The following is a 13,853-nucleotide window of genomic DNA, read 5'->3' on the forward strand; positions in this document are numbered from 1 at the left end:
GGGGCGGGTGGGGACCCCGCCGCCACCAGCAGAACCGCTGCTTATCTTGCCTCCCAGCTTGGCACCGAGCCCTCGCCTCCCTTCGCTGGGGGAAGAAATCGCGTCGCGCGGCAGGGGAAAAAAAGGGACGGTTTTCCGAGGCGATGAAGATAAACTCAGGGGAGACAAAGGCCGGGAGCTGCTGTATGGGGTTGGCAGGGACCGCACTGAGCTCTGCTTCCCCGTCCTGTGGAGATGCTGGATACGGTCCAGCCCGGCACAGCAGCATGGCAGCGGTGGCGGTTGTGCACAGTGGACTTCACCCCCACGTCCCTGGGGTTCCATCCCATCCTCCCAAGGGCTGGCGCACCCCAGAAAAGCTGGTCCCTTGCATCCTGACCCCTTTGCTTCGATGGGGTGGCAGGATCTGCTCAACCTCTAGCACTGGTGGGGGGACACAGGGCAGGTTTGTGGGGTAGTGAGGCCCGTTGGTGGCTTCATGGGTGAGCTGGTGCTGCTGGCCATCCTCACTTTGGGGTGGCATCAAGGGGAGAGACGTGGTGTTGACCTTTGGGCAGTCATGGTGGACCCATCTCCATCCTACCAACGCGCCCGAGCAGCCCAGCGCTGCTGGGAGCGGGAAGGATGCTTGGATCAGGAAAGATTCTTGGATGGGAGGGATGCGGTGGTCCTGGCATGAAGGCAGTGTGGTGGCTTGGCCAGGGCTTGCCCGTTGGCTAAGGGAGCTGTTGCAAAAGCTGTCCACGCTCCCACGCCACCCGAAATCGAGCCTTGCTCGCCAGCAAAATTGGGAGCAGATGGGATTATCGGCTGCCTTGTGGGAAAAATGTAGTGTTTCCAGCAGGTGTGAGGGCCGCGGGCGCAAACGAGGGCAGTGGAGCTATTAATAAAGGCGGGGCCTGCCCAAGGGTGCGAAACGCGGCAGAGGGACTCGTTAAGCCAACGAGCAGAGGGCTGCAGGACGTGGGGCTGAGCCGCGGGAAGGTGCAGTGTGATGGTGCTCAGGAGTGGTGGGGAAATGCCCCCCTCCCCCAGTTTTGGCCTGGAAGGATGGGTTTAATGACTCCGGTGTGGTTCTTGGCTTGGTGGCAGAAAGCAGCTCAGTGTGGTCTGATGGTCTTGGGACCGAATAACGTCGTTTGTGGAGGGTTTAAAACCTCCTGTACAGCCTTGTCCTCCCATGGGTGCCTCTTGAGCTGCATGTCCAGGGATGGGTGTGTGGGTGCGAGGCTGGAGCTGGAGGGGTGCTGGGCTGGTACCCCAGAGCTGGCTGGTGGCACTGGCTGTGGAACTCAACTCTAAGCTCTACCGTAGTGGCAGCAGAATGTGTTCTCAACCTGTATTTTGTCCTGTTCTGGAGTCCCCGGTTCAAGAAGGAGAGGGAACTGCCGGAGAGGGTCCAGCAAAGGGCTACAGAGATGATGAGGGGACTGGAACATCTTTCTGCTGAGGAAAGGCTGTGGGACTTGGGGCTTTTAGTCTGGAGAAGAGAAGACTGAGGGGGGATTTTATCAATGCTTATAAATACTGAAAGGGAGGGTGCCGGGGGGATGGGACCAGTCTTTTTTCAGTGGTGCCCAGTGACAGGACTAAGAGGAGATGGGCACAAACTTGAATGTAGGAAGCTCCATCTAAGCATGAGGAGGAACTTCTCTGCTGTGAGGGCGGCAGAGCAGTGGCACAGGCTGCCCAGAGAGGTGGGGGAGTCTCCCGCCCTGGAGCCATTCCAGACCCGCCTGGACACTGTCCTGTGCCACTGCTGGAGGTGCCCCTACTCTGGCAGGGGGTGGCACTGGGGGAGCTCCAGAGGTCCCTTCACACCCTGACCATTCTGTGATTCTCTGAGGGCTCGCGAAAAAGCCTCTTAGGTAGGAGAAGACCCTTCCCTGATGCTCTGCAGGCTTAAAAACCTCCTACAGCAGGAGAGCCCCAGCTTCCCTGGGGCCGAGGCTGATGTCTCGCCCCTGCCCGGCTGCCGAGAAACCATCTGTTTTTCTTTTCCAACTGGAAGGAACGCAATTAGGGAAAGGCTCGGCGTGTCGTGCTATTTATAACTCGGAGGGCTAGCAGTGCATCTGTCTCTCTCCAGCTTTGCCCAGGGGTGTGCCGGCACCTCCGTGCTGGAAACGGGGTGATTTCTTCACTTTTTCTCCTTGATGGTTCCTTGGAGTTGGCACAAGGAGGGGGAAGTTGGCATGTGGGACTTGTAATTTGTCACTTTACACTGTTGTGAAATCATTGCTCTCTGCCACCAGAACTGATTCCTGTATCTTTTGCAAGGAGCTGGCTCTGGTACGGGTGGAGGAGGCTGGAGCAGAGCCTTGGGGGGTGACCTTGGGGTGCTGGCCACCCCGCTTTCCTCCTCTCGCCCATCTCCTACGTCTTTTGAGGACAGGGGACCCTCAGGGCTGACGGAGTTGCAAGTCCCGGTCCCTGTAACACAGCTGCTGCCTGGCTGAACAGATGGGATGGGATGGGTGGAAGAAGTCTGGGTGCTCTATGGAAGAAAAAACCCCACCTTTCTAAACTTGTGAAATAATTGCAAAATAGCTGAAGACTTATGAGAAATGGTTAGGCCTTCAACACTTATCTTTCTGGTTGTGCTTGCAAGTAGCTGCCTTGGCAAAATAGAGTAAGAAGTTAAACACCTGGAGGTTCACAGCCACCGGCAAGCGGCAGTGGCTTTTGGGAGTGGTGGAGGTGGCAGGATGGTGGGTGAGCCCCAGCGTGCCCTTGGGAGCTGGCTTACCCAAGGGTGAAGGCCCACCAGAGGCTGACGGCTCTTGGTTGTGCCCCTTGACCCGGGCAGAGCTGCTGTTCGCTCGCCGAAGCTCAGACCTTCACCCATCCCTGCGTGTGCCGGGGCAATGGGCAGCAGAAGACCTCCCCGGCTGGGTCTTAGCTTGCGTTGGGCGCCTCAGGCTACTCTTAGCTGAGAAATAAAATAAAAGGCTCAAAACAAAACTGCACAAAGCTTTCTATAGCACCTGGGATGACAAGCGGGATGGGCTGAAGGCCAAGAGGTTTCATTGGAGGTAGTTGTGCACCACGAGAGCTGAAGGAGAGGGCTTCCCTGAGCTTGCCTGTTGCTTGAGAAGTGACCTTTCAACGGGAGCGGCCCCTGAAGACAACGACGACCCAGCGGCGTGCGCCAAACGGGCTACGGAAACCAAATCGGTGGACGTGCAGTCCTGGCATTGCAAACTTCCCAGTGGGTTTTTTTTGGTGGAAGTGACTGCTGTTGGAGGCTGGAGCTGTAGGAACGTGCGGTGCAAAGACAAGGTGACGCCTTCAGCTCCGGTCTGAGCTGTTGGGTGCTTAACGTGCCCCGCTCTCACCTAGGGGGTAATTACTTCATCTAACGAGCATTATCGCTCCTGGAGGCTGCACCCAAGAGCTAACTCTGCTAATAAGTCGTTAATACTTACTCCATTAATGCCACCCAAAGCCTGAGAAGACGACACATGGAAACACGTTGATGGGATATCAGCGTATTCAGAAATGAGTGAAACAAAAGCATAATTAAGGGAGGCCAGAGGGAGCCTGGAAATGGTGATGGCAGCATCCTGCCAGCTCGCCGGTGGCGGCAAGGCAGGAGACCTGGAGAGGGGGTTGGTGGTCACGTCATCTGCAGCGCTGCTGCCAAGCTCTGCTGCTGCCTGCCAGGCGGGGGGAATGGGATGTTCTGCAAAGAGCTATGTGAACTATTTTATTTTTTTTTTATATATATATAAATAAACTATCTCTGAGATGAGGCTGAGCCAAAGGCGGAGGGGAGGCGGGAAGCCTTTGGGGAAAAATGGGGGTTTGCTATTTTTGTAAATAAAATAAGCCGGTGGCAGAGAGTTTTCCTTATCTTTTTTAAAAAGAAGAAGAAAAAAAACAAGCTCTTTTTTTATGGCATGTCCTGGGTGTCTTTTTTTTTCTGTTTTTCACTGGCATAGTAGTGGGGGAGGACAGAAAATCCCTGGGTAAGCCGGGGGGTCCGAGGCGGGAAGATGAGAGGGGTGTTTGCACCTCAACCACAGGCTTCCTTTTGAGGGCATCATCCCCCCCACCAGAATAAAGTGCTTTTTCCACTTGGCAAGCGCATCTGTTCTTTTTAAGGCTGCCTTGCGCCTTGGCCCTGCAGCGCACAGTGCTGTAGATATAAACACATCGCCCGTGTCGCAGGCTGGACGCGTCAGGAATAAATGAAACATCAAGTCTGGTGTAGCCGTGGCGCGGTCACCCGGGAAAGCCCTTTGGTGCGTGGTCTCGGTGCATCCCTGCATCTCGCTCGCGGTCCCCCTCCTCTCCCCCTGTAGCTTTTATCCCATGCCGGGTCTCACCCAGCGATGCTTTGGAGCTTTATGGGCCATATCCTGCAGTACCCAGCCTGGCCAGCCCTTTTCCAGCTGGTTTTGCCCCCAAACTGGGAGCCTGGCTCCGATTCACTTCCCCTTTTCGTTTCCCGGAGGATGCTCTGAGTCGCTGGGGCCGTACCGCAGCACGGAGCTCCTGTTTTCCGCAGCGCTTCCGAACTATGGGGGATGAACGTGCTGCATTTATTTATGATTTGTCCTCACGCCTTCCCCTCCACCCCGCAGCGGTGACCCCCGTTAAAAAACACAGTTTCGCAAGAAGTCCTTTTTTCTCTGGGTGATGGGCTGGGAGGCTCGAGCCGTGTCAGGCGGTGGGATGTCCATCCTTTCTTCTGTCACCGCAACCGGTTAGGCGAGTGTTGTAGGGCAGAGGCTTTGCCACCGAGCAAAGAAAAGGCACTGGGGATGGTTTCGGGTCCCAGGAAGCTCTTTCACTGCGGCGTAACCCCAAAAGTACATACAGCCTCTTCCTTGTGTTGTAGACGAGAGATATTAATCCATTTTAATCATCCAAACATAGGGCTGAGCGGGAAAGCGGACCCCCACGTGCCAGCCTTGGGGACCCCCAGCTCGGCGGCGCTGGGGACGAGGCGGCATCTCCGGTTGTCACCGCTGATGCCAAGGCGAAATGTGAATCCGCACCTGAAATTAGCCTACGCAGAGGAGGTCTGGTTTAATTTCTTGGCCAAGCCTTCCTCCCAGAAACTCATGGTGTCCTGCGGAAGGTGACACTCGATGTCTCTTCTTCGTGAAAAAGGAATTTATTCCCCTGGGGATTATATTTTTTTTAAGTGAAGGTGATGGCTTTTCCTCTCCCTTTATTCCTTTTAGCAGTGAGCTAAAGTGAGTGATTTTTTTTAATAGTTTTGGGGGTTTTGTTGTTGTTTCTTTTTTAATTCCTACTCTTTGCTCTTACCAGACAACATTGAGCTGTAGCTCAGGAGACAGAGCGGTCCTACCCTAAATCTCACCCCGTGCGTGCTCTGTTTCTCAGCCTGCGCCGCCACTGCTGATTAACCCAAAGCAAACCAACGCCTGCGTTTCAGGTGAGACGACGGCAGATTGAGCCTCTCCCTCTTTGCATCCCGCTTCTTCTTGGTTGCCCTCCCCACCGCTTCAGGGCTTCAAAGAGGTATCTTGGAGGATACCCTGATGAACCTCACGCCCTCCCCACCGCCTTCCCCAAAACCCCTCCAGAAACTCCGTCATGCTGTTGTCTTTCCAAGTGGTCCATCGACAACCTGCAGGGTGATGATGACCAGCTCCGGAGTCTTGCTGGGATGCCCCAAACCTTGTCAGCATCATTTAGCGCTGATTTATTTATCAAGGCCACGCAGGCTGAAGGCTTTGCTCTTCACCACCAGGGGGTTTAGGCAGAGGCAAGGGGATGCGGGCTGGGGTGAGCATCCCCACCCCAAACCAGCTCTGCCATCAGCCATCCCCCAGTTTCGTGTGCTAGTAGCAGAATGCATAAATTAGGGATTAAAAAAACCAAAACCAACAACAACAAAAAAAGCTTTGCTGTATTTCAGCAGCCGACTTTTCAAGGATTAAAAATAAAGCTGCGGAGCAAGCACCCACGTGTGGGAAATGGGGCACCTCTCGTCCCAGCAGCGTGGGCGGTCAACGCACCCTCCCACAGGGCTTGTTTGGGGAAAAAAATAAACCCCAGAGTTATATGGAAAACAAACAAACAAAAAAGAAACAACAAGCTTCTGCACAGAAGCACCCACAGGAGAAGAAAGGGATGGGTGACGGGGCAGCCGCATAACTGCTTGTGGTCCCTGGCGAGACAAGGCGAAGGATTTCACAGCAGGGTGAGGCAGGAAGGTGATTTTGGAGGAAGGGGCGTATGAATGCACAGGAGACCCCTGCACGCCACTGACTTTGGCTCCGCAGCCCCCCCTTCCCACCCCCTGAGCTGCAGGGCAGCAGCGTGTCAAAGGATGCCACGGCGCTGGCTGAACCTCCACCCTCTCCTTTCACCTTCCCCCCATCCCTTCCCCTCGGGGAATCTGGGTTGCCACACCTCCAAACCAAGTGGCCAACGCGCCCCAGGACCCACAGTTTCCTACTCAAACGCCAAAAATCAAGTTTATTGTAGGTGTTGCACACCCGCCCTCCGGTTGCCTGTCGTCCGCCGGACCCACCATCATCCTGCCCACAGCAGCTGCTCAGCGCCCGGGCACCTCCTCGGCAGCGGATGCTCTGCTGTTGAAGCGCTTATAAATTAAGGATTTTTTATTGTTGTTATTATTATTATTATTTTTAACTCATCCCTGCTAGGAGTCGTCGTAGAGAGGGTTGTTGTAGTTGCCCCAGGAGCCGTAGTCGTGGTCATCCAAAAGCCTGCCGTAAGAGGAGTGCCTGCCAGGGGAAAGCAAACCCTTACCAGTTGCTTTGGGGGTTTATCAGTTATTTTAATGTGGGGTGAAAACAAACAAACAAAAAAAAATTAAAGCACGCAAATCCTCACTAGGTCGAGCTTTGGGATATTTTAGCAGGACCCACCAGGACAGAAAATAAGCCCAGGCGGGATTTTTGCCCATGTTGAACCAGACTGGGGCATGCCAGGGAATTAAAACGAGACCTTTGCTTTTCTCAGTTGTCAGCAAAGCCTCGTTACGGATGCTCAGCACTGGGCTGTGCTGCTCTTTATTGTCTAAGGCACAGCAGGACCCGTGGCAGCAGCTTGCCCTGGGGATAATTACTGGTTATGACTATGCTGAACAGCGTCTGCGGCGTTCGAGTGAGGCTGTTGTAAAAGGAGGAAGAAAACCCTCTGCTTTTCAACATAGATGTGGTAGAAATTGCAGCCGTGCTGGGACAGGAGCCTGCTCACTGCCCCACCAAGGTTGGGGACAGCATCTCCCTGGGGCTCTGCCCCCGAGCGTCCCCGTTGCGATGGGGAGAGGGGCTGAAGCCTCTGTGAGAGCACCCCACAAACGGCCTTACCTGATCTTGAGGTACGCCGCCACCCCGAAAACCAGCACCACCACCATGATGACTGTCACGGTTATGGCCACGATGCTCCCTGCAGAGGACCCATCAGAAAGGGCAGTGCTCAGACACCCCCACCCCCAGTCGCAGCCCCATTACACCCACCCCACACCCTGGTTGCTCCCGATAGAATCATAGAATGGTTTAGGTTGGAAAGGACCTTGAAGATCATCGAGTTACAACCCACCACCATAGACAGGGACACCTCCCACCAGCCCAGGTTGCCCAAGGCCACGTCCAGCCTGGCCTTGAACACCTCCAGGGATGGGGCCAATACACCCATGCCAGCCATCTCTGGTGGGGGACATCTCCTCACTGCTCCCCAAAGCTCCCGTGGAGGATGCTGGGCACCCCTATAGTTTTGCAATGACCTCCTGTCCCATAAAGTTGGGGATGAAACACAGCTGAGCTTTGCTTGACAACTATGGACATGCTCCTTGATGCTCCTCCCAGCACCAGGCAGCATTTAGTGCTGAGCCAAAGCCAGGAAACCCTCCAGATGCCTCCCTTTTTTGTCCTTATGAAGCACTTTTAAGCTACCTGAGATCGCAGAAGAGGACAGGTGAAAGCTAATGTCATTTTAGTGATGTCTCCAGGAGGGGGAAGAAAAACCTCCATCTTCCTAACTTAGGCTGCACCCACCACCCAGGCACTTGTTTCCTCTCATCCTTAAGTGTTTCAAGTCAAATTTGCAACTAAGGATTCTAGCCACATCTCCAGGCAACTGAGGTTTGGTATCTACGGCTCTTCGTCTCCACTGGTGGACATGGGCTGCTCCAGGAAAGCTCAGCTTTTGCTGAATGGTGGTCTCAGAAAGTTGACCACCTCTTCCCTTCCAATTCAGGGGGGGAACTGCCCCTCTTATCTAAGCACCTTGAGGTTGATATTATATCTATATATGCATATGGAGAGAGGTGGTACTCACCCGCGCTCAAGGCGCATGGGACTTCTTCCATGGTGACTCCAGTGGAGAGGGTGGTTTTGCCAGTGGCCATGCCCTCGGCTGTGGTGGGGCTCATCACAGTCTCTGGGGGGGACGTTGGCTCCACGGCCAGGCTTGATGCCATGGCCTGTGTCCCCAAGGAATGGAATTCCTCAGTCAGTGCCGGTGGCTGGGTGGTGCTGGGGCTTGTGAGGACAGGCGTTGGGGACAAGACTGCCCCAGTGGATGAGTACACATCACTGGTGGGGAGGGAGGAGGAGGAAGAGGAGGATGCAGGTATACCCGTGGGGCTGGGAGCTGTCCCCAAATCCATCGTGCCTGTTGCCAAGGTGGCAGTATTTGCTGTCCGAAGACCTGTGGCTGTCTCCAAGGTTGGTGGCACCGAGCTGGGGTTGGAGGCTACAGATGGGCTGTCTGCCATGGTGATGATGGCCGCAGTGATGGAGCTCACGTTGACAGAGACAGGACCAGGGGACAGTGCCACCGTGGGAGTGGCATTGCGACCATCCCCCTCCACCGGCCCGGAGGATTCCCCATCTCCGGCAGGTTCTGTGGACACACGTGGCAAGGGCTGGCCAGGAGAGGACTTGAGAAGAACTGCATCCCTGGAGCCTGGCCCCACTGGGATCCCCTCCAAGGGGAAGGGAGGGCTGGCAGGGGTGAGGGGCGATGCTGTGTAATTATCTCCCAGTCCTAGGAGTGAGAAAATGAAGTATTAATAACGGAGAAACCCTTGGGGCAACCTGGGGTTTGGGTGAACGCTGAAGGGTTTGGGAACGAAGCTGGAAATAAGTTTATTGCTTTCAAAATGCTGAGAGCCATCTAAAAAAAAATAGAGAGATGGGAAATACCCCTGAGTAACTAGAGGTGAGCTTTAAACCAGACCGCTTACCCCAGCATGGGTCAGCACTGTTTTTCCCCCCCAAGGTTGGGATTTTCCCCCCATCCCCAAACACTCCCTCCAACTTCCCAGCATCTCCTCCCAGCAGGCAGCAAAGCAGCAGGGGAAAAAGCTCCTCCTCAGCAGCCACCACGGCACAGCTGGGAATGATAACACAAGACTCCTCTTTCTCCTCTCCCCTCATTTCCTTGTGCATTCATTCATTTGTCTCCATTTCTTAGCATGAAGATGAGTCATTTTTTCCTCTGTCCTCACCACTCGACTGCTGGGGCTCCCCCCCAGCTCGCCATTTCTACTCTCCAGGGCTAAAACCAGGACTGGGCCAGCACCAACAGCAACCTCCCTTGGCATGGTTGGGTTGAAGGAAGAGTGCGCCAACACTAAGTGACATCGGGAAGGATTTTAATTCCCACACATTCACTTATTTACAGCCCCAGAGCATCCCAAGCCCAGCACTGGGAAGAGCAAGAACTTGCTCCGGTGCAAACAAGCTGCAAGGAACTAATTATTTTGTGAGTGTGGAGGTCAAAAAACACTCAGCAAAATGCTGATTTTGTGGGAACCCTGAAGCCAAACCTCCCACCCCAGCTCCAGAGACAGGAGCTTAGTGCTTATCAAAGTGAGAAACAACAGCAGCAAGAACAGAGACAACTATCATGGTAGAACTTGTGAATAGGAGCTTGCAGATCATACATGATTGGGCATCACTGGTGGGGACATAAGGCTCTCCTCCCCATCACCAAGCCACCCCCCAAGGAGATGTTGTCAACCACCACAGCCAGACCTGCTGTCCCCTCAGTCAAACCCACACAGGAGACACCCAAGCTAGCAACAAAGGACCCAGCCCACACCAGAGATGTGCTTTAGATGGACCAGAATGGCTGCTGGCCCACCTTGTGACTCTTACTGCATGTAAAGCTGCACCAAGAAACAGCAGCACAGGACCCAAATTTGGGAGCAGGGGCTGTGCAACATGGGGTTCCTCCAGCAAAGCCCCTCACTGCTGAGCAGCCAGGAGAGCCACAAGGCTCCCCAGGCACAGACAGCACCTCATGCTGAAGGAGATATGGGAACGCTTAGCACCTGTGTGTAGAAGTGGTGGGGCACAGCACCCATGAGCAGGGACTCACCAAACTGTGGGTTCAGGTTTTTTCAGCCATCAGTGCAAACAGAAGACCACAGGTGTCTACTACAGCTTCACTCAACCTGCACATCTTCAGTGGAGGAGGACAGCAGAAGGAACATCTCATCTAAGGACCTCCAGCTCACTGCAGCGAGCACTGGGTATGTAGTACACCTTTCATGAAGGCACTTTCTGTCTAGAAACTGCAAACATATGCTTGGCCAGGGACTTCAAACCAGCTGTGAGGCGTGGCTTCTGCTGGAGTCCAAGTCATTGAGGAGCACAAATCTAATTTATTTTTTTTTTCCCCTGGAGCTGTAGATACCCCTGTGGTGGACCCCATCTCCCATGCAGGAAAGTCTGGGAGGTGGGACTGATGCCATGAGTGCCCTTCTCCCAGGGACAGGCACTTGGAGATGCCTTTGAGCTTTCACTCTCCATGGGCTCTGTCTGCTGAAGCACTAGGCTGATAGATCTTAGGATAAGGGAGATGAGATGCAGAGAAGCACCCAGACATCCCACCTCCTCCTTCCCAGATTCCCAAAGCACACCAGGCTCCTGCAAAGCTTCTGCTGTCAGCAGGCCACTCTGATGTCTCCTCATGCCAAGACCTTTACATCTCAGGCTTCCTGGTTAGTGCCTGAGAGTTACTGGCGCCTGAACTGGAGCTGCATTATGGCAATAATCCTGAGCTTAAAAGCCATTATTTCAGCTGAATGCACTGTTTTTCACAGCTCAGCTTCACCCACAGCATCTCACCAGCACAAAGCCTGCCCACAGCTCTGGCTCCATTCAACAAACCTGAAGGTTCCCCACTCATCCCATCCCTTCCTCCTGGAGAGGCTGGTGGCTCACTCGCTCAGTGCGGGCACCGCAACACCGTAAACCCAAATATTCCCTGCGCCCCTACATCCTCTCGCATAGCTCTCCACACTGATGAGCCACAGGTGGGAACCGCAAAATGCCCAAAGCAACATCTGTTATGGACCAACACCACTTGGTACACCCCTTTCAGTGGCCGGAAACAAGCTGCAAGAACCTGCCTCCTCATCGCGTTGATACTGAGGTTCCAGTGGTCAATTTGTGCCATTTTTGCTTTTACACTGGTACCCACCATTGCCCCTTCCTGACTGGGCTGAAGCATCCCCATACCATCTTCCTAAGTCACTGACCTGGGGACCAGCTGGCAGAGAACAAAGAAGAGGGGCTGCTGAATCTGCATCTTTTTTTTTTTTTTAAATGAGAAAGAAGGTGTGAGTGCCATTTCTAGCAAGTACTGTTGATCCACAACCTCCCACCTCGCAAGAGCTGAAGGTACCACCAGCCACAACCCCAGGACAGCACAGCCCGCTACTTTTCGCAGCCGAGAGCAGGACGTGAAAGCCCTGGCTGGATTCATGAGGAGCATTGAGCAACAGGGTCTTTCTCAAGGATTTATCATCATGCAGCCATCCTCTGCCTTACGCAAGAGGAGGCACCGTCTCTGCCAGAGGGTCTGCTTTGGAGACGCACGGGTGGAAAGGCATATGAGCAACACGTTGATATCAAAGTAGACGTGAAGAACTCATTCACTCTGGCCCAGCTTGCTCCACCAGCACCCCTGTGCCCACACTTCTGACCTCAGATAATCAGATTATCTCCCCCCACACACAAACCAGCCTCCCCCATGAGCAGTGATGCAAGGTGACAACGCTGCAAGCGCTATTGCAACACCAAACCCCTCACTCAACATCTGCCACGCTGCCCTGAAGGTGCCCACCTGACCTGACATTGCGTTGCCAAGAATAGCTCGCAGCTCACGCACGCCCTGAGCTGAGCACTCATCAAGGGTTTTAAGAGGTCTGCACTGGAGATGACTAAGCCAGGGCAGAAATGGGCTGCCGTGTGGTAGCAGAGGGTGCTGTAAGTGCTGACAAACCCAAACCTTCTCCAACAGGTAGCAGACAGCCTCCGCAGCCCGTAGCATGACATGTTGCTGTTTCATCAAGCCCAGCAGGACCCTTCCAGGGCTGGTAGCACCTTACTAGTTTATTACCTCACTGTAAGTGTAGGTGCTTCCAGCCTCCCTTGGACACAGGCAGCTTAGTACCTCTCTGGAAAGCCATCCCACCTTGCTTGCTCATGCTTTGGGTCAGCAGACCTCTTATGATCTGCTTCAACTTTGGAGGCAAACAGATAGGGACCTCAAAAAAGCTGGCAATACTGCTAGCCAGGATGAGTCAGGAAGTTTCCGATAATATCTAAGGGGTATAAATTCAGAGGGTGAGCCAAAACTGCATGCAGCAACAATCCTTGGCCACCGGCTGAGCGCTCCCAGCCAAGCAGGTCACAAGTCACAGGGACATTTCCCAGGAGAGCAAGCACAGCCAAATGGTTTTCCCTCATCTCCTCCTGCATAGTCACTTCCAGCCAAGCTTTTGTTTCCAGATCAATAGCGTTGCATTAATCTCTGCTAGCAAACCCTGCCTCTGCCAGCCCTCTGCTATCCTCTTGTTCCTCCAAGCCATCACCTCCATCAGGTCATCTGGGATGCAGCAACCACACTGTGGTCCAGCTCTCACCCCCTCACATACAGGCTATGCCCCTTTGCACCCCAGGAAAAACCCAGCCAAGATCCCAGAGGCTGCTTCTGGACCAGGTTAGGATGAGGGGACAAAAAGGACCTTGCTGAGGAACCTCCTTGGCTGATATCTCCACATCTCCTCAAGCCACTACACCCGGTTCAGAAAATCACTCAGGTTGTCTGCAAGCCCAGTCCTCTACCAACACATCTGAAAAGGAAAAAAAAAAATAAAGCCAGGGTGAGGGTTTCCTTGTTCCTCCAACACCTGGTCTGCAGGAGCTGCAGCTGTGAGCAGGAACCAAAGCAGTGCACTGCAATAAAGGACCAAAAAACCACTGGAAAACTTCCTTGAGGACCACATGACTTGAAAGGCTAAAAAACAAACAACAAACCCTCTGACAAGGGTTGTCAGAGGGACTGAAGGATGTCAGCTATCAAAGGATGCCGAGCATAGTTCAGCCCTGAGGAATTTGCCCATCTAATTCACTTAAGGTAGTTGACCACTCTGCTGGTGGAGCCATGAAAAAAACTAACAACCAAATCTCTGTAATTCAAGTATCTTGCTCTTAGAGAATATTAACTTAAATCACCTGCCAACCTAAGGAATGAACTATCCACCTGATGGATTATCTCCCCCCTCCTATTTGCATGCTGTTCTCCCAGCTTCTGGAAGTCACTCAAAAGTGGTAGTCCCACCACCCTTGCAGAAGCTGAACACTTTCCATACACTGCATGGGAACCAGCAGCTTGACTTTGGTGGGCAGCATCTCCATCAATGCATTCCTCAGGCACTCCAGAAACTATCACAGCCAGCTTTTGAGTTTTCCTGCCAGCTGAAACACAGCATGAAAAAACCACAAGAGAACATCTCTAGCTCAAGCAAATGACATCAAATGGAGCAGCCACACCACAGCAAACAGACATCCACTGATGAGGCAGAGATAGAACTGTTAATGAGC

General features: G+C 53.6%; 1 protein-coding gene across 1 annotated transcript; it reads right to left on the reverse strand.

Moving 5' to 3' along the window:
• Positions 1–6,646: 6,646 nt before the first annotated feature.
• PARM1 (prostate androgen-regulated mucin-like protein 1) lies at positions 6,647–8,431 on the reverse strand. The gene is made up of 3 exons (XM_009888193.1): positions 8,290–8,431; positions 7,320–7,398; positions 6,647–6,731 (listed from the first exon to the last, which is right to left on the reverse strand). The coding sequence occupies exons 1-3, from the start codon at positions 8,429–8,431 to the stop codon at positions 6,647–6,649; spliced, it is 306 nt and encodes a 101-aa protein (XP_009886495.1).
• Positions 8,432–13,853: the final 5,422 nt, after the last annotated feature.

This window comes from Charadrius vociferus, unplaced genomic scaffold (genome assembly GCF_000708025.1).
Source record: "Charadrius vociferus isolate BGI_N301 unplaced genomic scaffold, ASM70802v2 scaffold767, whole genome shotgun sequence".
Lineage (NCBI taxonomy): Eukaryota > Metazoa > Chordata > Aves > Charadriiformes > Charadriidae > Charadrius > Charadrius vociferus.